This window comes from Anastrepha obliqua, chromosome 1 (genome assembly GCF_027943255.1).
Source record: "Anastrepha obliqua isolate idAnaObli1 chromosome 1, idAnaObli1_1.0, whole genome shotgun sequence".
Classification (NCBI taxonomy): domain Eukaryota; kingdom Metazoa; phylum Arthropoda; class Insecta; order Diptera; family Tephritidae; genus Anastrepha; species Anastrepha obliqua.
The window spans coordinates 123,880,049-123,907,489 of record NC_072892.1 but is presented as its reverse complement, the minus strand read 5'-3'; the positions used below and the strand labels follow the sequence as shown (position 1 = coordinate 123,907,489).

The 27,441-nt window shown below is 37.7% G+C and overlaps 1 protein-coding gene across 1 annotated transcript in view; it reads left to right on the top strand.

Moving 5' to 3' along the window:
- The first annotated feature begins 9,896 nt into the window (after window positions 1-9,896).
- LOC129237085 (jerky protein homolog-like) overlaps window positions 9,897-27,441 on the top strand; it is a 54,490-nt gene continuing 36,945 nt past the window's right edge. The window contains exons 1-3 of the mRNA XM_054871502.1: window positions 9,897-9,947; window positions 10,019-10,501; window positions 10,564-10,714. Of these exons, the coding sequence (XP_054727477.1) occupies window positions 9,897-9,947; window positions 10,019-10,501; window positions 10,564-10,714 (685 nt within the window). The remainder of the gene's footprint in view (window positions 9,948-10,018; window positions 10,502-10,563; window positions 10,715-27,441) is intronic.

Genomic DNA, 27,441 nt, shown 5'->3' with positions numbered 1-27,441 from the left:
TGATTTTTCAAGGTACCTCAACATTCTCTGAGTTTGAGCAACTGCGTGTGAGCAACTGTTTTTTATACCGCTTTTCTCCACTTTTTTAGGCTCAATACCAAAGTGTTGTGACATTCGACGCATTCTATTGCTGCTGGGAAGTCATACACAATTTTCTATTGCCTCTTTCCGATTGCCCAAAGCGAAAACGACTATTCACTTTTCCAGCTTATAGTACATACTTGCTTGATCTACGCGCAGCGCTGCTATCATTCAACGAACTTACAACTCAGCAGCCCCAGCAACCCACACGCCACAGTTTGCGCTACTTATGTCTCTGTCGGTGTCTAAACTTGAACAATCGTTGAGCGTCTCGCACGCGTTGAATTAGTCGGAAAGTTATAAAGGCACGTAGCCTTGACCATCACTACCTCACCACCTACAGATTAGGAGCCTTGTCCGCCATATGGGTGTAAGCAGAAAGGCAGAGGAAGGCTGTAGTTTCACTTTCGAAAGATTTTGTCGTTTTCGTGTTTCGTGTAGCGATGCCTGTGTCACCTTTTCTTCGTTGCTTGCTTTCAGTGAGTGTTTTTTTACGCATTGTTTTTTTTTTTCACTTAATATTTTTATGCATGCGTTGCGTATTTCACGCACGTACATTTATGTCCTCGGAAATATGAGACGCTTTGTGATTTTTAATGAACTTAAATGTGCGTGAGACTGGCAGCTACAAATGAACAAATGTATGTATGTATGTATGTATGTGGTTATGTGCTTATGTGTTCGTATATATATGTATATGGTAGGATTCCAAAAAAAGAATTTTAAGAATAAAATCAGAAAAGTAAAATTCGCTCTAGTAATTCAAAAAGCGAGACTTACATCAAAAGACTGCCAAAGGGGTATTTAAACATATCGACATACTCTACACTTACACACTGAATCGCATAAAAAACACTGCTAGCTCCAATATGTCCAGCCTGTTAATGGCACAAGCGTCCTGCATATACAACCATAGAATTCGTTGCTTTATGTCCAAACAGAATTGCTAAACTTTTGCTGTCGCACTACTTTCCACGCACCCCAACCCAATTTTCACTTTTCGCGCGCGCACAAATACCCAGTTACCTAAGTTAGTTTTGTGCTGACCGCGAGCAAAATCAGTCAATGGCCAATTTTTCGTCGCTACATATGCTCCGTTCACTAATACGAGTACTACTCGTTTATGTATATGCATTTTCTTCCTCCTCGAAGCTTCACCACCACCTCCAAAACTCTGCCTTCTGCCTTAATTGGACTAAAAATTCAACGACTGAATGTCGCGTTGCGGTTTTGCTTGTAATGCAATTTTCCCTGCTGCACACACATGTGCTATTTTTTGCTTTTGATGTGTGTTTATAATAAATGTATGTTTGCCGGTCTGTACGTTGGTCTGTATGTGGGCCTGTATGTGTAAGCCACTAATTAAAAGCATCGATTTTCCTTGGTTGGTTAGTTGGTTGTGCGTTAAATTGGACCATATCCAGACAAGCCAATACAACAGCAATAACTTGAGTGGGTCGAGTGCATGGAGACTTTTGAAGAGTGATAAAGAAAATACTATAATGGATTTTGGAAGTTTTGGCAATTATCAACTTATTGCTTCGAACTGCTCAGCTAGTTTACAAATCCGTTTATTAACTGAACACTAGTTAACAGCATTTTGGAGCACATGGGAGAATATCGCTTATGTTCGCTGCAACGGTAGTTTAGATGTGTGTTTATATTTTTTCGATTTTTAATTTTTCTTAAGTAGCTTTTGCTTTTTAGCAGGATAATGGGTAGATTTTGCAATGAGCGAAATATCTTAGATAATACTAGAACTTATATGGACTTAAACTGTGAATGATGGTTGTCCTTTTTGTTGAATAAATTTTGGATATTGAATAGAAAAATTGTATAAATGAAGCTGCACACGTAATTTGTTCAAAGCTCTGCAATTCATAACCAGCTAATGCAACTTTTTATTAAAAGTCGGTAAAATAGCGCAAATTTTATGGAGAGTAGTCAGAGTTTGTTATATAGCAAAATCCCTAGCAACCAAGACCTCATGCCTGCGACATCACATTAGATCACATTAGGTAGGAAATTAAAAAATGTTGTAAAATAAAAAATAGTTAAAAAAACTAAAAAACACGCTTTTATTGCTAATCGAACTAAAAAGTAGAAAATAAATTTTAATGACAAAGAGCGTTTGCTGGGTTTGTATCTTCATTTTTGTTATAATTCTGTTCTGTTGACTATGACTGATCGTTCGATTTGCTATTACTTGATTGTAGGTCTCTTTGTCACTAAAATTTATTTTCTACTTTTTAGTTCGATTAGCAATAAAAGCGTGTTTCTTAGTTTTTTTTTAACTATTTTTTATTTTAGTTCATATTTGTTGTGAATTGGTCTTTAATCGATAAAATTTTATAAATGAAATTATGGTCATGATAAATTCCTTCTTTACTTGTTTAAATTTTGTTCCGTAAAATAATTTCAAAATTTATGTTTTGATTATTTTATTGTAATTAACAAAATTACATCTTATATGAAAATTATTTCATCTTATATGAACATTGAATAGAGTAAATTTGCGTGTATGAGACTTGTAGTTTCTACGCATGTGTAAAGACTATACAAAGTGAGAATTCAACTACTCTGAAAACGTTTTAGCCTTCTATTCGTACTGCAGTGCCGCGTGCCCGAGCAAGTTCGAATTCGAAAGAGTAAGTCGTAGACTCCCGAAATCAGTAAGAGTAACTCGGAGAGCGCGGGCATGGATGAAATGTAGTTGGAGTCTAAGGCCTTAATAGCTGCTTGACTGTCTGAGAAGATAGCTACTCTTGCACCAACTTCCTTGTAGAGTTCTAGGGATTTGCATGCTTCTCTGATCGCTAAAAGTTCTGCCTGGAACACGGTAGCATAATCAGGAAGACGAATTGATTGAGATAGGTTGAGTGGCTCCGAATGGAAGCCAGCTCCCACACCACAGCTCATCTTAGAACCCGCGTTAGCTCTGTCTTTCTTACTCTTCTACCGAAGATCTAAAAAGGAAAATATTAATCCTGGCAATCCTAATGAGGATAATGAAAAACTTTTATCAAATTATTGCATTGTCATCGGCCCTTGATAGGTGTGCAAAATTCCAAGTCGATCAGATTTTTAGAAGCCAGTGAAAATTAAGCTCAAAGATTCCGTTAGATTTATTCATACATACACACATGCTTACATACAACCCGAGCAGACTTAAAATTGAAAAAACTTTGCGTCTCCCTGATTCCAGCAGTGTCTTCTAGGGGGAAGTACTGGCAATTGGGGAAGGCTGTATGCTATTAATCGCAGATTTCTCTTTTAAGGGCAATATCGCTATTCTTTCGGATAGCAAAGCTGCAATCCAGACATTGGGTTTGGCGACAACAACCTCTAAAGTGGTGGAAACAAGTAGAAATAGCCTTACCACCTTGAGTGCAAACCATAAAGGTACCTTAATCTGGGTTTCGGGACATCGGAACGTTGAAGGTAACAGAAAAGCAGATGAACTGGCAAGAGGGGGATCTGCCGTGAATAACGCTCTTGCAGAATCGGTATTCACACCATAAGGTGTAGTCAAGCAAACAGCTCCGAATGACCAACCATTGTTCGAGAGTTTCAAACGACTGTCTGACTTAGACGTCAACAACCTAATAAGGTTCTTATACCGCACAGACTGGATATACTCTTGCTGTAAATTACTTTTAAACAAGATGGTAACGAGGATGTGGCAGCAAAATGGTGCAGAAGCGCTAGTTGGATTCTGGAAGAATCGCCAATTTAACCAACCAACCAACGCCCCACACGTTGTAGTCCGGAGGAGTAAGGTCAGGTGAGTTAGGCGACCATCAATTTGGCAGTTATGTAGTCACGGAAATTTTCAGCCATCCAATGTAGTGTCGCTATCGCTTTGTGTGAAGGTGCAGAGCCTTTCTGAATGTTGCATTGGCTATCAACGCATATTCTATCAATCCAGGGTTTCACTACTGTCTCAGAACCTCGATATATGCAGTAGAGTTCACTCGAAATCCTTGGCTAAAGACAAGTGCTGGTAGAAGGACTTGCTATTTTTTGCTCAATATACCTAGAACCATAAAATTGGCTGCGAATTTCGTGTGTATTGCAACAGAAACCTCTGTAGGATTGGAACAAAGTTATATCTCATTCTGATAATTTCTGCGGTTGGACTTTTGGACTTGTTCAAATTTTTTTTGTCAGACAAAAACCATAACATCTCAGGTATTTTAGGGTGTTTAATTTTATTTAGAAAATGTTCTCGTATTTAGTTCGAAATAAACTGCATTAGGATTATAAGTTGCAGTTGACCTTTATTGAAAACTCCACGGATAAGACCCTCAGAAACATTAATCTCCTTCGCAAGTGCCTTGAAGTGCCCTCGTCGATGATCGTATAAATTCTGTAGATCGGATGGATCCTCGTTTTTTCGTGCGATTTGCAACAGATTCAGCATGACCGCCTGATATTTCCAATTAATGGCGAACTTTATAAAGAAAATTACAACTTTTAAATCGGTGTGTTTCGTACAAGTACATATCAGAACCATAACTGCATGTGACGATTATTTCCACCAGAAAAACAAGGTCACGAATTTCGTCATATGTTACAATTAAAGATCGACCATTTCCATAATAAGTTTCAATAATTTTAACGCGTGTGTAAAATAGTACATCTGTCTACTTTAAAAACGTCAAAGATGACATAAAACCCATCTAGAAATTATTCACTATGACATCTAAGCGTAGTACGCTTCATTTGCTTGCATTGCACTATTCCCATAAGAATTTCCTTTGCCTCCAAAGAACTGAATACCACCAGATATTATGGGAGCTAAAATTTTTTCAGCAAAAATATTTTTTCGTGTTCATTTAAATCGTGAACTTCATTATTAGTAATTTAACTTTCCGTGTACAGTTTGGCGATAAAATATGGGTTAAGATACATATATTTTATCTCTTTCTTTCCGATTTTCCATTAAACATATCTCCGTATTTATATGCAAAAAATTTATAATGGGTTTATTTATATTACAGATTTCATCACTACACGAATAAACCGGTTACTCCTAAACTCTCATACTTTTACTACAAACGTTTGTATAAAATAAAATAAAAAAATAAAAAAGGTAAGTACAGTCACTGTTTTACCCGTGCACTTGTTCCCATGGGTATTACAATTTTATTCACAAAACGGTTGTATTACCAGCATAAGGAATCGAGACAGATATATAAGTAGCTGTAGGGTACATAAGAGAATGCTCAGAGTGATCAAGGGAGTTATTTAACCATGCCTATTTGTTCGTGTGCACTATAACTCGAACCATTTTTATTTTATTAAACAAACTTGGTAAATATAAATATTACTCATTCTCCAACGAAGTTTGGCATTGAAAATGCCCGTAATCGTTCAAACACCAGACCCGCCTTGCACATAAAACTAATTTTGAAAAAAAAAATGAAAAAATTTGATTCGCAAAATTACTGAAATTTGGTAGAAATGAGGAACTAATAAAATAAATTTGATACAAGTCAAATTTTGCAAAATGGGTGTTGCTACCTTGTGATAACATGCATGTATCTCGACAGCGACTTAATAAATTTCGCCCAATCTCGTTAAACGTATTGCTTTCCGCTGGAGTCAGTGCGGGAATCTATGGTCCAAATACGAAAATCTCCGAAGCAATCGGCAAATGGCTTAGGGTTTTTCAGGCTGAAATTCAAGCAATTTCAAACTGTGCGAGAATAAATTATATGAGAGCCAACATGGTTGCATACATAGCTGTGTACTGGGACAGTGAAACAGCATTAAAAGCTCTAGCTTCCCATTCTGTGGCATCGAAACTAGTGCACGAATGCCTTAACCACCTACGTCAACTTAGTGAAACAAATGAAATTGTACTTTGCTGAGTTCCGGCTAACTGAGGATGAAAGGTAATAAAATTGCCAGGGTCGGCAGCAGATTTTCACAGTCTAGACCAATACTCATGTGCCAAATGGGCAGAAGCTAAATGTAGGTTAAATATTTGGGATAAATATACAAATATAATGATGTAGAATTAAGATTTAAATCATATTCTGTAAATTGTGCGATAACATAAGTATTGTAACGTTTTTCTACTTAATAAACTCTTATCTTATCTTATCTTATCTAAACGCAAAAAATTACTCAATAAGAAGTCACAAGACAAGGCTTACAAGACCTTTTGTCTACAATAGGGAACCGCATAACATGCGTAAAGTAGACATCAGGAAAATAGTTGGTTTTCTGATAGGTCACTTTTAAATTACAATATCTGAAAAATTCACATTAGAAATCAGACTTCTTGGATGAGAATGATGAAACTATAGAGTATATCTTATGCAACTGTATTCCCTTCGCACAGACAAGACTGCACAGCTCTCTTCAAATTCAAATGAATCCGAATGAAATCAAAAATGCTGCAGGTATTCCGAAATTTGTCCGCAAAGCGGAAAATTGACTGCAAGAATTTGGCTTCCAAACAAGATCCCACCTAGGGGCAGTGAACATTTACGTTAAATAGAACCTGCTGTAATACATTTAAGGAAATAGTTCTAATCATTAGGGATAGAATTAGCTACCTCTAAAATCTCTAAAACGATCATTTAGGTCGAAGTGGCGGTCATTGGGCTCAGTACAGGAAAAAAAATATTCTTATTTCTCTATACTCGATTTAGATCCCAAGGACATATTATCGACAACGGATGACAACCACGCCCTTATTTTTATGTGTTAAGACTCAAGAAGGCGCCTTCGCACTTACAGCGACCGTCGTATACTGCGTCGTGTGGTGTGGCTACTAAAACGATCCTTCCGCTTCGCAATATATCCACTTGGTTACCTTGCCCATGCGGTATACACAAGTACCTGCGGAAGTATCCGTGGCCCGAGAGGAACTGAGTTAAGAAGGTGTTCACTTCCCCGAAGTTCGTTTGGACCCATTTGTCAATTGATGGAATAAGTTTCGCCGTCCATCTGCCACTCGGTTCAGTGTCACAGCGACTTTGCCACCGCAATATGGTTTGACATCTCTGTTCTGAGATGCTAATGATGACGTATTTCTTTTTGGAGTCCCACGCATCGATTCGTTCCCGAACCATGAGGTCGACGAGTATCTGCCCGCTGCTCACAAAAATTGCTGCGCCTGAGACAGTGCGGTAGGCTGAGGCAACTCTGAGTGCCGCTGTTCGTTGCATAGCCTACAGTGCTTTGCGCTTGGCTTTACAGTTAAGCACGATTCCCTATACTTCGCTGCCGTACAGGAGAATTGAGTTTATGGCCGCCATAATTAGCATTCCTTTGCTCTGTGTTGACCCACCTATATTTGACATTAATCTACTTAGCATACCTCTGACCTTTGCTGCTTTGGTAGTCACATGCCGTATCATGGCTGCTGTCAAGTTGAGTACTTAAGTATCATATTTTACTACTTTTTGGGTCACTAAGGACGTGTCGCCTATTTGCATGCTGAGCTCGAGTGTTATGTGACCTCGTGTGATAAGGATGACTTAGGTTTTATGTTTGGCGAGTTCCAGACCGTGGTCCTCAAGCCATATTTCTGTCCTTATCATAACTTGGTTCAGCTTCCTACTAGTGTCCTCAGTGTCCCGAGCTGGTATGACTGCAGCTATATCGTCCGCGTATCCAACTAGATGTGTATCTTCTGGCATTTCTATGCTCTATATCTCGTTGTAGCTCAGATTCCAGAACTCGGGACCAATAATACATCCTTGAGCTGCGCCAGACGTTATCGCTTTTGTTTCTGGTGTGTCGTACAACAGTGCACGCTTATTCATGTAGCTCTGGAGAATCCTTAGCCGGTATTCGAAACGAATTTAGTATAAATTAGTGCTCCAATATTTTGCTACCACACCCTGTTTAGGCATCAAGAAAGCTGACCAGCTCAGCTTATGCAATTTTAGCATCACTCAATTATTAGTTCCCGAAACAACAATATAGAGTAGTAGTGGTAGAGTAGATGTATTTTTTCCTACAAGGCATACGCAACTGCATGACTGTGCGAATATTACAGGTGTTATCGTTTGTGAGTTTGATGAATTTTGGGCAACCTTTTAGTGCATAGCAACATTTAGTATTTGTTGTAATCGTCAGTGCATACGCATGCGTATGTATGCACTTTTTGTTGTTGCCCTTTTGTTATTAATAGAGGTTGCCTCCACTACAACCAGGTCAGACGCTCATTTATTTGCCTGGATTTGCCTGCATTTGAAAGCATTCACCGAGCCGTTCATGCATTTATCCTGTGTCTCTGTTTCCTTTAATACGAGGTGTACACATATTTATACTGGCCATTTTCATTTGCTCTCACTAATGCCAATGCAAGTGTATGTATAGATCTGTATGTTCATACATATGCATGTGCGTGTGTGTGTATCGCTTTGGCTTTTAGTTTAGTTCGTTAGCACTCGCATACAATGAATAAATAGATCTTTTAGATACTATGAAATAGACGCCCGCTCACACACACACACACTCACACATATACATGACTAAATGGTTAAATGTTGTTGTTACACTGCGCTTTCGTTATTGTTTGATTGAATTCTACGTTAGCGTTGATCTACTTTTGTGCTCACGTTTGTATCCATGGGATTTTCTGTGGCCATCAGTTTGCCCTCAATATCCAATCAATGCCTCAAAAAGCTTTTGTTTCGTTAAATTGATTGTATTGCCGCTTTTGTGTTGTCTCGTGTCTGCTGTTTGTTTCGGAAATGTTCCACAAATATGGCTATATATAGTATTTAAATATATATACATATACAGTAGACTCGCGGTTGAGGGAACCCCGGATTGAGGGTACTACTCGGTTGAGGGGACCCCAAAAATTCTTACATTGAATACTCTGTAGAGGGAACTTTCAATCTAATAAGTACCGAGTAGAAGGAACCTCAAAATTTTTATGCAATTTCAGTTATTTTACAGTTATATTAGAATGCGTATATGATTGGTATATACATATACATATATGTATATTGTGTACATTGTCCAATGTAAAGCTATTTAGTTCGGTTCAGTGCGTTGAAACAATTGTGCGAAATAAGATAGTGATTTGCTTTTGCTAGTTAACTATGAAAGCGAAAAGGTTTTTACCCCTCAAAACAAAATATGAAATTATACAAAAGCTCGATAAAGGGTTTACATTAAAATCATTGGCTTATCAATATGGTGTTACCAAATCGACCATATCACGTATAAAAAATGGCAAAAGAAAGATTTTAAAAGCATCGACAGCGTGCAGCATTAAACGGAAGTCTCTGAAGAAGGGTGAGTTTGCTAATATGGAAACTAAGCTATATAAATGGTTCATCACTCAAAGAAGTCGATATATTCCAATATCTGGAAACCTTATTAAAGAAAAAGCTAAAGAACTCCATGCAAAAATTTATGGAAATGGAAGTGGTTTTAACGCAAGTTCGGGCTGGCTAAATGGATTCAAGGCTAGATTTGGAATTAGATTGTGGAAAATTTGCGGTGAAAAACTGTCTTCTGATCAAGAAGCAGTGCCAGCATTCAAGGCAAAGTTTTGGCGACTAAAAAATGATTTACAGTTGGATGAAAACCAGGTTTACAATGCTGACGAAACTGGATTATTTTGGAAATTACTGCCAGACAAAACATACGTTAGCTCAAATGAAAAAAATGCGTGCGGAAGAAAAAGTGAAAAGGCGCGAGTCACAGTTTTAGTGTTCACTAATGCAACTGGCAAACACAAATTAAAGCCATTAGTAATAGGTCAACCCAAAAAACCACGATCATTCAGAAATTTTCAGCTTCCGTTGAACTACAGGTGCTCAAAAAGAGCATGGATGACTGCGGACATTTTCGAAGAATGGTTCCACAATTCCTTTGTACCAGAGGTAAATTAAATTATTAAATCATAACATAGTAAATAATAAATTGAACTAAATAATTTTTTTTTGTTTTTTAGGTTACCACATTCCTAATGCACGAGGGTCTACCAGTCAAAGCTGTTTTGATCTTAGATAATGCACCGTGCCATCTAAAACAAAAGTTATTAAAAACAGAATGTGGTTCAATTTTCGTTTTATATATGCCACCAAATGTAACACCCCTTCTCCAGCCGATGGACCAGAATTTAATAAGGTTAACCAAGTTGCACTATAGAACAAATTTATTAAAAGCAGCTATTGGTAAAGACGAAATAGCCGACTTTTTAAAAAAAATTACTTTGAAAGATGCCATTTGCCTTTTGACCCAAGCATGGCAAAAAGTCGATGCCGACGTTATTAAAAAATGTTGGTGTCCATTACTTGACTATAAACATCCGATAAACAATGACGAGTGTATCGAGGATGATGTGCCCCTCAGTGTTTTAAGACGGCAGATAGTTGCACAACAACATTCCGAATTTGAAGAATTACTCAATTTAACTGAAACTGCATTTCCACAGGTAAAAAACACAATCATTACAGTTATACGTGCACTTAACATGCCATAATTTTTTTATTTCAGTCAAACCTAAGTGTCAACGAACTAAGAATATGGACAGGAATAGATGACGATTGCGCTAATGGTACTGAAGGCGTTATCGATGATGTTAATCAACCTGTTGAGGCATCTGATGAGGATGAGGATGAGCATGACGAAATAAACGGCGACAAGTGTACAATAGAGGCAGCTGAAGCCATTAAAATTTTTGACAAAGCAATCCATTGGACTGAACACAATACCAACTCGCTCGAACACATCATTTTTCTTAACAATATCAGGGATATTGTGAAAAAATCACTGGAAGCTAAGAAAAAGCAAAGTACTAGATTGAACTTCTTTAAATAATATGTTTTTATTACATGAAATAAATACACTCACTGCACAAACTATGTACCTCTACCTTACATACAACCGTATTAATAAAATATTTATAATCCGCCCACTTCTGTACATGTATAATTTTAATCTCAATTGAAGGGAAAGTCTGGGTTGAGGGGAATAGCCCGTGCACGAATTAGTTCCCTCAACCCCGAGTCTACTGTATTTGTATATTATCGGTAGCAAAATTAAAAATAAAAATACTTGCAAAATGCATCTAAAAATAAAAAATTCCGTTTTTGTAAAATCTAAACAATTGAAGTGCATTCGATACCTTTAGTCATTTGTGTGCGAAATTTGATGCTTTTACAAAGACTTAAAAGCGTGTGAAATTACATTTGTATAGATGAAATAATGAAGCTGAATAGAAATTGAATCAAGTATTGTATTTTTAATTGAGTGAAAAATTGTTGGTTTGTTCATAATTTCTGCTTAAAGAGATAGTCGACAACATAGTTTTACAATTTATAATAAAGGGTCTTTCAAAAGCTACTCCTAGATATCGTCGTGAATAATTCTTAGACATATATATACAGTGGCTCAATAAAGAACTCGGACACCTAAGTAATAGGGTTTTAAATAAAAAATATGTATATTATATTAAAATACAAATGCGTTTATGTGTCACATTTATTTTCGTTCTTGCGTATTTTTCAAAACTATTCATTCGTACATAGAAAACACAAACGTATTATTATTATTATTAGAAGGCCATTACGCACTGCGACCAGAGCTGATCTATTGTGAAAGGCCTATTTTGTAACCCTAGAGTTTTAGGCTTTTTAAAAATTTTAGCACAATTTTGGGTTTGTTGTTCCAAAGATTGTATGGAGATACTACGATACCACCGAGGTGGTGAAGTCTCTGTCTGCCCAACACAGGACATTCACAAAGCACATGTTCTGAGCTTTCTATGTCCGTTTCGCAAAAGCGGCAGACATTGGTCTCGGATAGACCAATATTATTTAGATTATACCTCAGGCTGCAGGGACCTGTAAGATATCCAGACGCAGACCTGCTCTGTTTAGTGAAAGAAGTTTGTCAGATATTCCTTTGTTGCGACTTAGGAATAGTTTGGCTTGACGCTGACCGGCACAGTTTAGCCAGTGTCCGGCAAGTTTTCTTTCTTTGTGAGTCCACAGAAAGGCTCAGGACCAGTAAGTTACATATTTGCTTCTTGTTTTGCAAGGTCATCAGCCATTTCATTTCCCTCATGTCCTTCATGTCCCGGAATCCAGCATAGTGTTACTATGTTGAGGTTCCCTAACGTGTTGAGAAGGTTTAGGCAAACATTAATAATTTAGAGGTGATAGTTGTTGACAGAAGGGCTTTTGAAGCCGCTTGGCTATCTGAAAGTATGTAGATGTGAGTACCTCTCATTTTCCTGCTAAGGCATTCTCTCACACATATTTCAATGGCATGTATTTCTGCCTGGAATATTGTTGTGTAGAATCCCATCGGAATCGATTTTTTGAATTTAGGCCCATTGATTCCTACCCCTGTTCTACCATTTTCCAATTTGGACCCATCAGTAACCCATAGCTGGGAGCCAGGTTTGAAAGTGATAGAGTTAGTTCTCCAGTCTGTTCGTTCATTAATTATAACTTGGGAGTTCCTGAAGAGTATTGGTTTGGGTGATAGTATATCATCCCTATGAAGAATGGGACTATGTAGGAAGTCTTCCAAGATCTTTAAATGTCTTTTCATATCCCCACTTTTAAATTCAGATATACCTTTTAATCTTAAGGCACTCGAGCGAGCTTCCCTTTCAATTAGAATTGGAAGCGGTGGTATGTTCAGGAGCACACCCAATGCATCCTTAGGACATGTTTTCATAGCCCCTGTAATACCAACACATATCAGGCGATGCAGTTTGTTTAATTCGTTTGCTGCCTTTCTTTGCTTGACCTTGGGCCACCATGCTAAGGATGCATAAGTGACTATGGGTTCCACAACTGTGGTGAATGTCCAGAAGATCATTCTAGGGTTTAGTCCCCATGTCTTACCAAAAAGTCTTGTACATGCAAAGAATGCCCTTGTGGATTTTGAAGTAACTCTCTCAATATGGGAATTCCACGTAAGCGTTTTGTCAAGACTTACGCCAAGATAGTTCACTTCTGTCGAGAGTTGAAGTATTGCTCCTGATATGTCAATAAATGCACATAGAGCTATCTGTTTGGACTCAATAGCCTTTTCAATAACTGTTACCAGGCTGTGTATTGCAGTCTCAGTGGATTTTCCCTGTTGATAGGCAAATTGAAGTCGATGCAGTGGGAAGTTAGCTAGATTGTTTTCCCTAATATACTGATCAACTATCTTTTTCATTGTTTTAAGGAAAAATGAGCTGAGACTATTTGGTCTGTATGATTTAGGAAATTGTTCGGGTTTTTTTTCCTACCTTTGGAATAAATCCAACCTTAACCTCAGCCCATTTTGTAGGCAAATATCCTAGCAGTAAGCTTGCTTTGTATAGTCTGGTCAAAGTAGGGATAATATGGTGTGCACCCTGCTGTAAAAGACAGGGACAAACGTAAAAACTTAGCAAAATACATGACAAAAAAGAACTCGAACATTTATATAAAGACTAATAATGACAAAGGCATCTCTGAGAAGAAAATGGCAACAGACGCGATCACCAACAAAGGAACTAAAAAAGGTACTTAAGTTTAAAGAAAACACCAAAATTTCATATCTTCAAATATCTTCAACAACTGAGTCCCACAATAGATGCAAACTATTCGCTATGGAAAGCAACGAGAAAAATTCTTAACAAAACTGTTCATCCGGCAATTCGGAAAGTTGATGGCTCTTGGGCTAGGACAAATACAGAAAAAACAGATATACTAGCTGACTACTATGAACAAGTTTTTTCATTTAGCAATGCGACTATAACTAATCCAACAGGAATGGACCCTGCTGATATGGAAACCGAAGTGGTAAGGAAAATAGTTGACACATTCTTCCCAACACATTGTGTTGAGAGGGAAGAACTCGAGTATGAAGCAACGGAACCTGTCCCATTCACAGAAGTAGAACTAAAAAATCCTGCAAAAGCAATAAAATGCAATAATGTGCCTGGACCTGATGGTGTAGTTGCGGAAATATTGAAACTATTGGCAACCGAACGCCCTCTTTTCCTGCTAGACATGTACAACGCATGCCTAAAAGAAGGAATTTTTCCAGAAATATGGAAAAAATAAAAACTATTACTAATTAGTAAGGGAAAGGGATACCCAACATTAGCGTGGTGGCCTGTCTAACAGGTAGCATGGTTTTAGAAGTGGCCTTAGGGGCCATCCACGATGTAACAGATAGCGTAGAACATGCCCAGGCAGGTAATCGATACTCCAAACGCTTAGTATTACTAGCCACTCTGGATATTAGAAATGCTTTCAATAGTCTAAGTTGGAAAGATGTAATTGAAGCCCTAAAGATAAAATTCAAGAGCCACGAGCTATTGGTGTATTTACACCTGAAAAAGTGATCGAGAAAATGATGATAAGCGAAGAAAAATGGAAATCCGTCGCAAATTTTGTGGAGGATATTATTCGAAAGAAGAAGCGTGAAATGGAAATTTATGTTGAAGAGCATTGAGCATGGGTTTCTCAAAACTGGCGACCCTGTACGCAGGATGAATAAGTAAGTGTCCTTCTTAGCACGCCGTCTTGACCCTCTACCTGAGGCAATTCGGAAGTAGTTCCTGGAAAAATACAGATCTTCTGATACAACAACTACTTATCAAAAAATTACAGCTTACAACATAAAAAAATGCATTAAAGCTAAAATAAAGAAGAATAAAGCTCCAGGTTACGATCAGATAACCGGCGCCCTCTCAAGAGAGCTACATTTAAAAGGACTTCAATATCTCCGAAATCTTCACTATTCTCTGCTACGGGTGCAATACTTCCCCAGACTATGGAAAATAGCGGAAATCATAGCCATACCTAAACGAGGAAAATATTCTACTATTCCATCATCATATAGACCTATAAGCTTATTGCCAGCAATGAGCAAAGTATTTGAAAAAGTATTAGTCGACAGACTGAGGCCAATACTTGACAACAAAAAAGCGATTCCTCACCATCAATTAGGATTTAGATGCAAACATTCAACTGTCTAGCAAATTCACCGGGTCACGCATAAAATATTGTCTGACCTTGACAATAAGAAGTTTTGCATTGGAATTTATCTTGACATAGAAAAAGCATTCGACAAGTTCTGGTACAACGGTCTTTTCTGGAAGTTAGAACGGTTATTGCCAAAAATCTATTCAAATTCTAAAAAGTTATATTACTGAACGATAGTTCTATGTCAAGGTCAATAATGGTTGTTCAACACTAAGAAAGATAAGAGCTGGAATTCCCCAATTCCAGTCAAATTTCTTGAGCAGTTCATTTGCTACAAGTAACCATAATAACGGGGATAGCCCCCCACTTTGCGGAGTCCCTCTGTATGCATATTAGGTGACGCTCAAATCGTTCCATTCCGCTCTTATCTTCCTGCTAGCTAATAGCTGCCATATCCATAGATAAATCGCGGGCTGCACATTAAGTGACTCTGAAAATAGCATATTTCGTGAAGGCCCCTGATATATCTAGAAATACGCCTAGAGCATACTCCTTAGTCTTTAACGCATTTTCTATGTTTGGTACAAGTGAGTGAAGTGCAGTTTCAGTAGATCTGTCTTTAGTGTAAGCGTCCTGCGTCTTGGATAATGCATCCGGCGCAATTGTGTCTGTAATGTGTGTATCTAGAATCTTCTCTAATGTTTTCAGGAAAAATGAGGTCAGACCAATTTGCCTATATTCTTTCGAGTAGAGAGGATTGCTTTTTCCAGCTTTTGAAATAAACACAACTCTCACTTCTCTTCACAATACATAGCTGAATCTCAAGCATACCCTGAATATCGTTCTTAACCATGGTACCACAAGATGACTTACCTTTTGGAGCATGTCTGGGAAGATTTCATCCAGTCTTGGCGATTTATATGAGTCGAAACTTGGTATAGCCCATTTTATCTTGTTGGTCGTAATTACGTTCGTCGGGATGTCGTGCACAATATCTCTTCTAAGTTCGAGATCTATAGTGTCCGCACAGCCTGGAAAATGTGTGCTGACTAAGCCTTCTAGAGAGTCCTCGCAGTTGTCAGCCCACTCCCCGTTAATTTTTTGGTATTGTTCTTGACAAAGACGGATTCTTGCATAGCATTTTCCTAAGTCTAGCCACTTCATTAGTGTCTTCCATGCTGCTACAGAAGTCTTTCCAAGACTCTCTCTTGGGTCTACGTATTTCTTTCTTGTATACTTTTAGTATATCCTTATACTTCTTCCAACAGAACTCATTGTCAGCAACTTTGGCTAACCTATAGAATTCATGTACTCTACGCCTTTATGCTCCTAATTCCTCGTTCCACCAAGGAGGCTTCACCTTGCGTCTGCGCTTGCACTGTTGTACTGAGAGCAAATTAATTGTAGGACTCCCCGTTGTAAGGTGCCAAACCAGATGTCCGACTTCTTTTTTTACACGAATTTTGCGAATGCTGCATAATAATTTTTTTATTACAAGAAGGTAATGAATTTGTAAATTATTATTACTATAAAATACCCTTTATAACTACTTCCGATGCAGAACTTCTCTGCAAATAACATAGAGCTGCCTAATCCTATCCAACGTTGAAACTTTATATTTTATTCACTAATCGGTAGGTGGTTGGTGAATAGAAAACAGCTTATAAAGCGTGATCAATTTGGAGGTATCGGATTTTAAATCGAAATAAAACAACGAAAGTTCAAAGTGATGTACCCATTTGCATTATTTTTGTGTAAAACCGTTCAAGACATTTATTTTAAAGTTACTTGCTTTCAAAAACTTACTTCCTTTCCGAAACTGTATTTCGTTCTTTAGAATTCGGTCATCCAACACCTTTAGTAACATTGGTTTCCAGTGCATCAATCGAAGATGCTTTAGCCGCAAAGCATTTAGACTTTATACATCCCTGCAAACAAATGTCCAAAGGTGTGATATCTCCATTAGTAAAAGACGCTGTACCCAGTAAAGCCATTGTTTCACAGGCTGCATGTCAAGTTGCGTCGTCTTGTTGGAACCAAATGTTGTGGAAATCAAAGGCTTCAATTTACGACACCAAAATATCGTTTGTCATAGCGAGATAGAGTTCTCCATTCATTTATGCATTGGCGCCAGCCACGTCTTTGAAGAAATATTGGCTGATGATTTCTTCAGCCCATGTGCCGCACCAAACTTTTTTTTTCTATGAACGTAATGGCTGTTTGCTGGTTCTTCGGGTTGTTTTTCAACCCAAATACGACAATTTTTCTTTATTGACGTAGCCATTAATCCAAAAAAGGGCCTCATCGCTGTACACCAAAAGTTAGCCTGAGCGCGAGATGAACACTTTTCACAGAGCGTCGATTTTCATAACACAATTGTTCGGTTTGCAAATGTTGTTGAGGCGTAAGTCTTTCCATGATGATGTGTCAAAGAGTACTGAAAAAATTATGAATTTAGTTTGCCAGTAGTCGTGCGTGATCTGTCAAGAAAGAAACCCTATTGGAAAAAGTACTTCCAATCTGATCACCCATTATTAATCTACTTTATAAACAGTTAGGTTAGGCTATGTCAGGTTAACACAGTTCTCCTCTAAGGAAAGGGCTCCTAAAATTGTGAATGGTGTTTATGGCCACTGGAATAGCTGATTGCATGCAATTTTGGTTTCGTCGACTACGTTCAGGCATTTTCGGTGTTAAAGAAAATGTCAAAAATATGAATAATAAATAATAAATAAATAATTAGTAGTATCATCCAGGAGCTAAAGATCGACCATAAAATAGTTTTCAACCATAATGGATTTCTTTTCCGCCTAATGAATAAAATGTTAAATGTTGCCGTCACAGGCTAAGATAAATGGCTGCCCTTGCGTGAGACTCTCTTGGACAAATATTCAAAATTAGTCCGTTGTAATACCACACATGGGGAGCAGAGGGAAAAGGAAAAGATAAGGGACCAGACAGATGGAAGAAAAGGAAGAAGGGGCTTTGAATTAGAGGATGACGACCAACAGTAGCGATTCACGCTGGAATTAATAGCTTCAATCAACTGATGAATTTCACCAGACATATGATATTTGAATCCACAATATCCGCAGCTGTAGCGAAAAAGTGAGAGCCTAGATGTCTTCATCTTTTCCCGACAAGAGGGCGCATCTGAAAAAAAGGTGCTGAGATGATTCCACGGCGTCCTATAGACTGCTTCTGATGAAAGGACTTGAAGCAATCCCAAGACTCACTTACCGCCTGGACACCTAACGGACAATGTTCGGTAAGGATACCTACCAAATCCGAGAGCTGCGGCTTTGTTAGTCTCAGAAGCCACCCCGATCTACCCGTGGCTAGAAGGATCTCGCGACTTTACATGTTCATGCACTAGCCTGAGTTGATGCGAGGCCCATCTCTCCAGGAGCAGATCACAGGTGGTCAACTCCAATCTTCTCATTTTGCTCATTTTTTGTTGCTAAAAACTTGGAGTTTGCGACTTGTTGCCTGCGTCAAGCTCCAAGTTGTGCAAACGTAAAAATATGCGTTTAATTTGACTTTAAAAAATTATATTGAAATTGACAGACTCTGTACAAACATAGACTGCACGCTGCACCTACATTTTTTGTTTAAACTACCAGCAAAGAAAATTATCCAGTTGAACCACTTTCTTTAAACGAATTAAAAAAATAGCACTCTAGTTACATGAAAAGCAAATTGCTAGCTGCCACAAAGTACTGCCCCAACACTTCCTGCTTCATGCGCTGCCGGTCAATTGCTTTTAACCAACTGTTAATTAGCTGTGGTAAAGGATAGACAAAATGCGAGACAAAAGCGTATCCACCTGGAAAATGAAGTTGAACAACATTACAATATTCAGAAGAGCGCCACCTATATAGATGTAACATGTACATACAAATATACATATCCTCGATTGTATTAGTGAAACCTTTTGACTTCTTAACTCCCCAACGACACTGTATCAAATTAACACATTGAGGGTCTCATTAGGAATTCGAGTGAACGACGATGACAGTGTCACTCTTGGTATGAAAAATTTAAAATTCAAACAATGCAAATGAATCGGTCTGTGCCAATTACAGTTACTTTTACTTTTACGAGCAACTAAAATTAATAGGTTGCTTAGACCAAAGGTTCACTACAAATACTACAAATTAAGTTTGCAGTGAATTGTAGTTGTCATACTGATGGTATTGTCCAAGGGAGAAGTAGAGAACGCTAAAAAAAATACGAGATTTCTTGTGTCTCAATAACACGCTACAAATAGGTGAATGTATTCTAGTGGTGTAGGTTCTATATGTATGTGTGTGTGCATATATTTGTATGCAGTACCTTATCCCTTTAGCTGATTAAAGAAGGGCACTTGCAAAAAAGCGCAAAATGTAGAAAAAAACGAGCAAAAGCGAAAAGTAAAAAATATCGACAAAGCAACGAGAAAGTCACCAGAAGGTGCAACAGCAACGGCAATAACAACAAAAGTGGGCCAGTACATGACAGGAAAGGTGACAATAGAAAATAGCAAACTACATAAAAGCAGCTGTGCACACATACATACAGGTATACATATACACACACACACACACATGCATGCGCCTTTAGATATGTAGGTAGATCCAATAAAAACTACTTATAGCCAAGCTAAATGAGCACAACAAAGGACAAGTGGCCAAATACTGGTATGTCAGGACAACAACTAAAACAACAATAAACGAGTCACAATAACAACAACTGTATTAAATTGTGTATTGAGTATTGCCTGCAGCAATGGTGTGGCAAAAGTGTATACGACACGCGAATTTCGCCGTTAAAGGGATAAAAGACAAGAGGGGCAAGTGGACTGCAGCAACGAAAGTAGTCGGCAAGCAGAGAAATAATACTACCTTTGTTGCAAGCAATTCAATTGTTGTTACTACAGTTGCTTCTGTTGTTGTTATTAGTACCATTCATTGCACGCTTTGCTTTTGTTGTTTTGTTTGCTGCCGTTGCTGGTATTGCCATCACCGACGGTGTGTTGGGGTTTTATTGTTTATGTTACAACAATTGCATTGCCACACTGATTGCAACATGGGCACGTCGAAGGGCGCGTGTGTGTGTGTGTCTGTGCCTTATAGAGGCCGTGTGACTGTTGCCATTCTTTAGTTTATTTTCTTTTATTGTACTTCATTTGTTTTTTTGCTTTCTTGCTTTTGCTGTTGCTAGTTTCGCTATTATGAGCCATGTCGCCGTGGTTGCAACATCAATGAACATCATTGCAACCAACGATTGCGCGCATCCTGTTGTTGAAATTAATGGCGAATGACATAATTCGCTGCAAACAATGGCAACAGCAATAATAATAACAGCAAAAACAACACCAGCAACAATAGTGAACATTTAACAACAAATTACATTAATGTAAACAATACAAACAGAATCAAAAATAAGTGTTGCGCGAGCCAATGGGTGATGACGTGAATGGCGTTACTACTGATAGAAAATTGGTCCACTCAATTGATAATTTCGCCAGTGTTGTGATGGCATGAAATATTGGGCACATAATGAAAATTATTATTTAGACTGATTGGGTGGCAAAATTTTTGAAGGCGCATAAGTGCCACTTTGTAAGTAGTCATTAAAATGCCACTTTGTAAGTAGTAATGTGAAACGAAATTTTTATTTGCGAAAAAGAGACATACAGCTAAAGAGACGTACTTTAATATAATTTGTAGAATAGGCGTAGTTTCAACACCTTTTTTAACGATGCCTCATGGAATGACTCCCCTTTTACGTTCTTTATCCATATTAACTGCATATATAGGGTTTTTCAGTAAGAGCGCTTCAACTTTTGAACTTTTTTGAATAAAACACAAACGGTTTGACTTTTTTAACTAATTTTTTTTTTATTATCGAGTTTGAACATATACATTTAAGTATGAAATTCGATTTCTTTTGCATGACCACCGCGTGCACGTTTTACGAAGTCCAATCGTTGAACCCAATTTTCGACCACTCTTTTGCATAAATCGGCCGAAATTCCAGCAATTTCGCGTTCAATATTGGATCTGAGCTCACAAATCGTCGCCGGCTTGTTACTGTAGACCAATGACTTCACGTAACCCCAAAACGGGACGGCTTGTTTAATGGACCGTAAAAAAGCAGCAACAGAACGATTATTTTCATAAAAAATTTGCACGATTTGCAATCGTTGCTCAAGTGTGTAGCGTTCCATGATGAAATGTATACTAATGAAGTTTACAAATGACAGGCGAAAAATAAAAAATATTGCGTCGTTCGCCCTCCCTATCGGAAAAAAGTTGAAGCGCACCTATTGAAAAACCCTATACTAACTTAGCTTTTTTTGCGAAGTCTTGCTAGTGGTTTTAAAGACCCATACACTAGGAAAATTTTATTTAATTCTTTAGTTAGAAGTTGGAATATGCCTCCGTCATCTGGAATCCGTTGTATGCCTCATATTCTCTTAGAATTCAAAGTGTTCAGCGAAAGTTTGTACATTTCGCTCTTCAATCACTTCATTTTGATAGTCCCATGCCTGCCATCAGTGCTAGGTGCTTATTAATGTTTTATCATTTGAATCAGATTCCTTCAAAGCTTAATGTTTATATAATGCTCAGTTGCACTGTTTTTGAGACAACGGTCTACTTCTCTGAGAGGTTCCCACACCTTCTGCAATGGGGGTGACTAACTAACTAACTAAAAAAAATGTTAATATCTCCCTCGCTCTCACGTCCCCTAAGCATTTTGCATGTCTGCAGGATCGCAAAGACTTCTGCCTGAAAAACACTATCAGTATTCATCAGTTTTAAGGAAATAGATAAATTGGATCATTAAAAGAAAACTCCTGCACCGATTCCCAATTCCATCTTAGAACCGTCAGTGAAGACAGAGTTGCCTAGCAGTGTAAGTCGCTTGTAGAATTCCTTTTATGCTGGAGCTCTCAGATTTATGTAACTCCCGAGCCTCTTATAAGAGAACTTGAAGATCTTAATCGGCTCTCTAAAAGTCTAGATCTTAATTTTGCGGTGTCAAGGTCTCTGTTTAAGTCTCTCATTGAGTCTTGATTTATTATTTAACAGGCAAACTATCTATTTAAATAATCTTTTTCTTTCTTAACTTGCTGTTAAGGTATCTTATAAACCTAGTCAGCAAGCTTTGTTACCGTTAACTTAAAACAAATGAAAATAAAGAAGAATGAAAAGAAGGAAACACCTAATGAAAAATCGGAAATTCACAACATTATCAAGCCACCATTTTTGACTACCAAGGCTTTGTCCACATTTTATTCATAACTTTTATTAACTGGCATACGATTTAACTAGAAACAAAAAAAGTCTTACGCTTTTAATAAGATCAGAAAAAGAAGCAAACTAAACCTTGCTTTTAATAATCTTTAAAATCGGATATCTCGAAAACAGTTAAGTCTTCAACATCATGTCACATAACCGAACTAATCAGAAAATACCTAAATATCCTACCTTAGTTATCTAGGACGTCACGTCTCATACATCATTCTTAGCATAGTTCCTCTAGCTCCGTAGCGAGCAGGGGCAAAGCAAAATTTTCTACCCCGTTCTGTTCCCTGCTTTTGCTTTTACTTGTTGCCATGTCAGGATTTTGTTCCCAGCTTTTATATCACCTTCGATGCAACGGCACCTTGAGAACAGGATGTACCTCAGATAAACACTTTCAGAATCGGAATGGTTTTTGCTGCTAGATACCATGTTTCACATGCATAGAGAAGTACAGACTTAACATTTGAATTAAAGACTCGAAGTTTCGTATGCACACTGATTTGTTTGGACCGCCACACGGTTCGAAGATTAGCAAATGTGTTTCTTTCTGCAGCCTTGTGAAAACATCACTTTTGTATCTCCCATTTGCCGTGAATTGGCTTCCAAGATATTGAAATCCGCAAACATTGTCAATGCTGGTCTCTTCGATATTGAATTACGCGTCATTCGCTCTTATCGTCAAATATTTTATTTTGATTGCATTGGCCTTGAGTCCAGCAGTATTAGAGTGGCTTAAAAGGTTGCTGTAGCACCTTTTCTTTCTGCATTATCAACTGAAGTGGTTAGAATTTCAACAGTGACCACCAGGAAAAAAAACGGTGATAAAATGCAACCCTGCCTCACACCGGCTTTAGTTCGTATGGGCTCCGATAAGATTCCGTCATGCAAAATTCGACCTTAAAAAGCCTCGTTTTGCGCCTTGATTAAGTCGCGTAGTCTTGTCAGGGATTTCTTTTCCTAGTAGGGTACACCATGTATTGTTGTCTTTTAATCGATCAAATTCTTTCCCAACGAAAAGGAAATTCAGAGATTCTTCTACATTCTTCAGGAGTAGATATCTTATCTTCCTGACGTGATCTAGAAAATTTTATCTCGTTGGTAATCGGCAGAACTGATTTTACTTGGAATTGTCTAATATTGTTTCAATATTTGATTCCCAGCAGAGTTTAATATTCTTGGTGGAAACACCCCGTATGCTGCTCCCCAACAGGAGAAATCTGTTTAAAATTCCTCGACTAAAAGCCACTCGCACATTGGCGCTCTTGATATTAAAAAACACCTGCTTGGAAAAATAAATAAATCAATGATATTCCAATATGAAATAAAAATTGCTAATTTTAAAATTAAGCAAAACCAGTCTGCAACAACTCATTCAAACGGATTTCCGCTTGCTAATTTTGTAAAGCTTCGGCAAGTTAGTGTAGCACCAATAAAAATACAAAACAAACAGAATGAGTTGCCGAACACATCACGACTTTACTCATATGCTGATGGCCACTGATCAACGGTTGAGCGAGAACAAAACAATTCATTTGTAAGGACTGAAACTACGCGGAAAAGTAGATTGTGAGGAGGAGTATGTAATGAGGCGTCAGATGACGTTGTTGGTTGGCGCCTGGTTAAAGCATCGGTGGTCACGCCTGTAGTATATGGGTCGAAAAAAATTTAACAAATAAATACTCAGGTGCACACATACAATCCCGCACACACATACACATACACACTTTCAGTGCGAGTACTTACGTAAGAACAAATCAAATAACAGACGCAAACAGAGTGGAGTAAAAAATTGCAACTTAAAAAAAATTAAACAAATTAAGCAAAACACTTGGCAATCGGCACACAATCGGGAAAGTACACACACTCGCACACATATCTGTTATGACCCTGTAGGGAAATGGCTTTAGTACTGAAGTACTGTACTTTCTACTCGCTTCCATACAATTGTATCTTTCTCGTGCCAATTGGTGCCAGTTGAATACACCAATGAAAACAAGTCCTTTTCCACTTGATCTTTCTAACGCAGAAGAGGTCTTTCTTTGCCAGCACCAACTGGTACCGCATCGAATACTTTCAGAGCCGGGGCGTTTGTATATACTATACCGTTATACCGTTTGCCGCTGTATGCGCTCTATCTATATCCTTGTTAAGCTTATACAGCTCATTGTTCCATCGTCGACGATATTCGCCGTCACCAACGTGCAAAGGTCCAAAAATCTTCCGCAGAATCTTTCTCTCAAACACTCCAAGGGACGCCTCCTCAGGTATTGTCATCGTCCAAGCTTCTGTGCTTCTGAAAGTGCTAAGATCTCCAAAGATTTTTGCTTTCTCAGGTAAAATTTCACTTGTACGTCTAATTTAATTTTTATTTATTTCCCAGCATGTTTTTCGAAATATTTTACATATAGTAAAATTTTACTAGGATTATTTCAGTGGTCTTTTGAGGCCACAAACAGAGTCGATTTTTGACAATTTTTTCTATTACATCTGAATAATAGATTAAGTCTAAGTTAGTCTTTAGACTTGCCCTATTGGCCTATTATGATGCCTGCATTTGACTAGCAACCTCTAACAAAGTTGCTTAAACTACTTAGATCTTTTTAAGAAGGTAACTGGTCCTTTTAGTGAGACGTTTTGCAAATTTCCCACGTCCACAAAGAAATAATCGTCAAGATATTTGGCACGGCTTCTTTGAAGTGCAGGACATTTACATGCGAGTTGTTGTATCAACTCAGTTGCGTCTTCATCTCTACTATTCCTGCAGACGGCGTTGTGAGGTCCTTTGTCCTTTTAAGATCCTTTTTTGTCAGGGCGTTCAGAAGACCCTGCAGTTATTAATCAGAAAGCACCTTCTATTGGTTTCCGCGATTACGCCCAAGTCAATCGCAGTGTACAGTTCGTATAAAGGAATGCTTATGTCATCCATCATTCGCTAAAGGTTAAGCTGAAGTCCTTTCTTTGTTTTCAAAAAATAGAAAAATCCTGATGTTTTTGTTATAAAAATTAATCAATGAAGGACGAATGAAGAACCTCGAAAAAGAAGTACGAAGCAATGCCCCGACCACTTTTGGGTATTTGGCTGTATCCCAAGAACAGTTCAATAAAAATCGCTCAAGATCAGAACACGCATTGCTCCATACCTCATTTAGATCCGACAAAAATATTATTAAGTTCAAATAAAACGGCGTGGTTTTTTTATGTGTAGAGACTCTCACTGTTTATGAGTTTGATCTATTCCGAAAACTGAAATCTGCGCGCCTATATAACATCCGGCCCGTACCGACTTTGTCATTCCTTAATTGTGAGTTCTTAAAATATTTCGAGTTCTAAATACCAAATAATCATTTCCGCTTTGGTTGAAATTGAAATTTGAATAGGTCGAGTACCAAGAGATTTGGTGGCGCCTAAAACACTCAGGCTAAAAAGTCTATTGTATTTAGAGCTCTGTAAAGAAGGCAGACAGTCAAGGAGGAAAGGAGAAAATTATCCCGCTTTGATACTTTTAATTGCTGTGTACAGTTATCGCTCTTCCGACATGGGTAATAAAGTGATTCGGAATGGGTGAAATCGTGCTAGTTATGCATCACAGATTCGTTTCACTAATTCAATTTTTTCCTGCAGGAGCCGCATAGCAAAAACAGACACGTCCGCCAACACGACGAAACACAAATAACAAATAGCAAATAACAAATAGAAGAAATTACTGCATAAAACAAAGCAAAGAAATAAAGAAATCAAATAAATTGGAGCAACGCGCGCACTGAAAAGCAAACAAAGAGCTGAGCAATGTAAATAAATTTGCAATTTGAGCGAATTGATATGGCAACGCTGAACGCGATGTCTGACTGGCTGACCCAGTCGAAACCGCGGCTAGTCGCGTGCGTCTATGTATGTGTGTGTGTGAGAGAGTTATATTCTGTTGTCGTTGACTGCCAATCGAACGGATGAACGACTGAACGCCTGATTGGATGAACGGATGAAAGAATAGTTGAGCGATTGAGCGCTTCACCAAAGCGTACCATTTGGGCCGTCAGTTGGCGTTGTCAGTTGTCGCCACTGCGGTGGTATAGCAAAAAAAAATAACAAAACACAAAAAAAAAGTGTAAAACCTGCAATGGATTTGCTACACCTAACAGATAAATAATCGAAACAACAGTATAAAGAAATTGAAAAATTCTACTATTTTCAGTGGAGCGAATTTAGGGCGCCACCGCGTTTTTTCTTTTGTTATATTGAACTTTTCTGTTTTTGTTGTTTTTTGCTTTGCCATAGCTCAGCAGCTTTTGTTGCATTTATTTTATTTATTTTAGCCCTGACGAATTTTGAACTTTTCGGTAAATAACTTTTGATTAAGCGCCACTGGTGAACGAAGCATTTTAGCCGCATTTTTTTGTTTCGGTTCTTTGTTGTTGAATGTTTCGGTTTTGGGTTTATTTGAAATCATTTATTGTGTTAAAATATATATATGTGTGCATATTTATTTTGCGGAATTTGGAATTCTTTAATTAAAACTGCTGCGCGCTCTCAAACGCGCGAATGATTTTTGTTTCATAATATTTACAAAAATTGTAATATTTTATTCTTTTCCGTATTTTTTGCTAATACCCAAATAGACGACAAAAACTCTTCGTTTGCCACAAAATAAATAGAGTAATAAATATTGACATATAATTAAATGAAGATTTAACAAAAGGTGATCCTTTTTTGTAATATTTCCAAATAACTAATAAATATATATAAAATATTACAGGGATTTATTGAAAAGTTTTGGCAATTTACGTTTTGCTTAATTAATTTTAATAATTTTGTATAAAAATACAATAGGTATGTACAAAATCCAAGTTTCAATCTTTATGTGAATTAAAAAGTAAAAATTCAACAAGTTTTCATTAAAATTTTAATCATTTTTGGCAGAATTTTCTGAAAAATTCTTAGTATGCAGTTGTGTAGCTCAATGAATTTCGGTGTAATATTATGCAAGCCTAAAGCGGCTGAACATTGATTTGATTGCGTTGGGTTTTAAAAACGTTTTTTTGGATAACGAATGCTTAAATTATTCGAGTTTCGATACAGTTACAAAAACAAACTAAACCCTCATAACTATGCAAAAAAAATAGTATGTATTAACGTTGCGGCGTATATTCCCGGGTTGGTATCTCTAT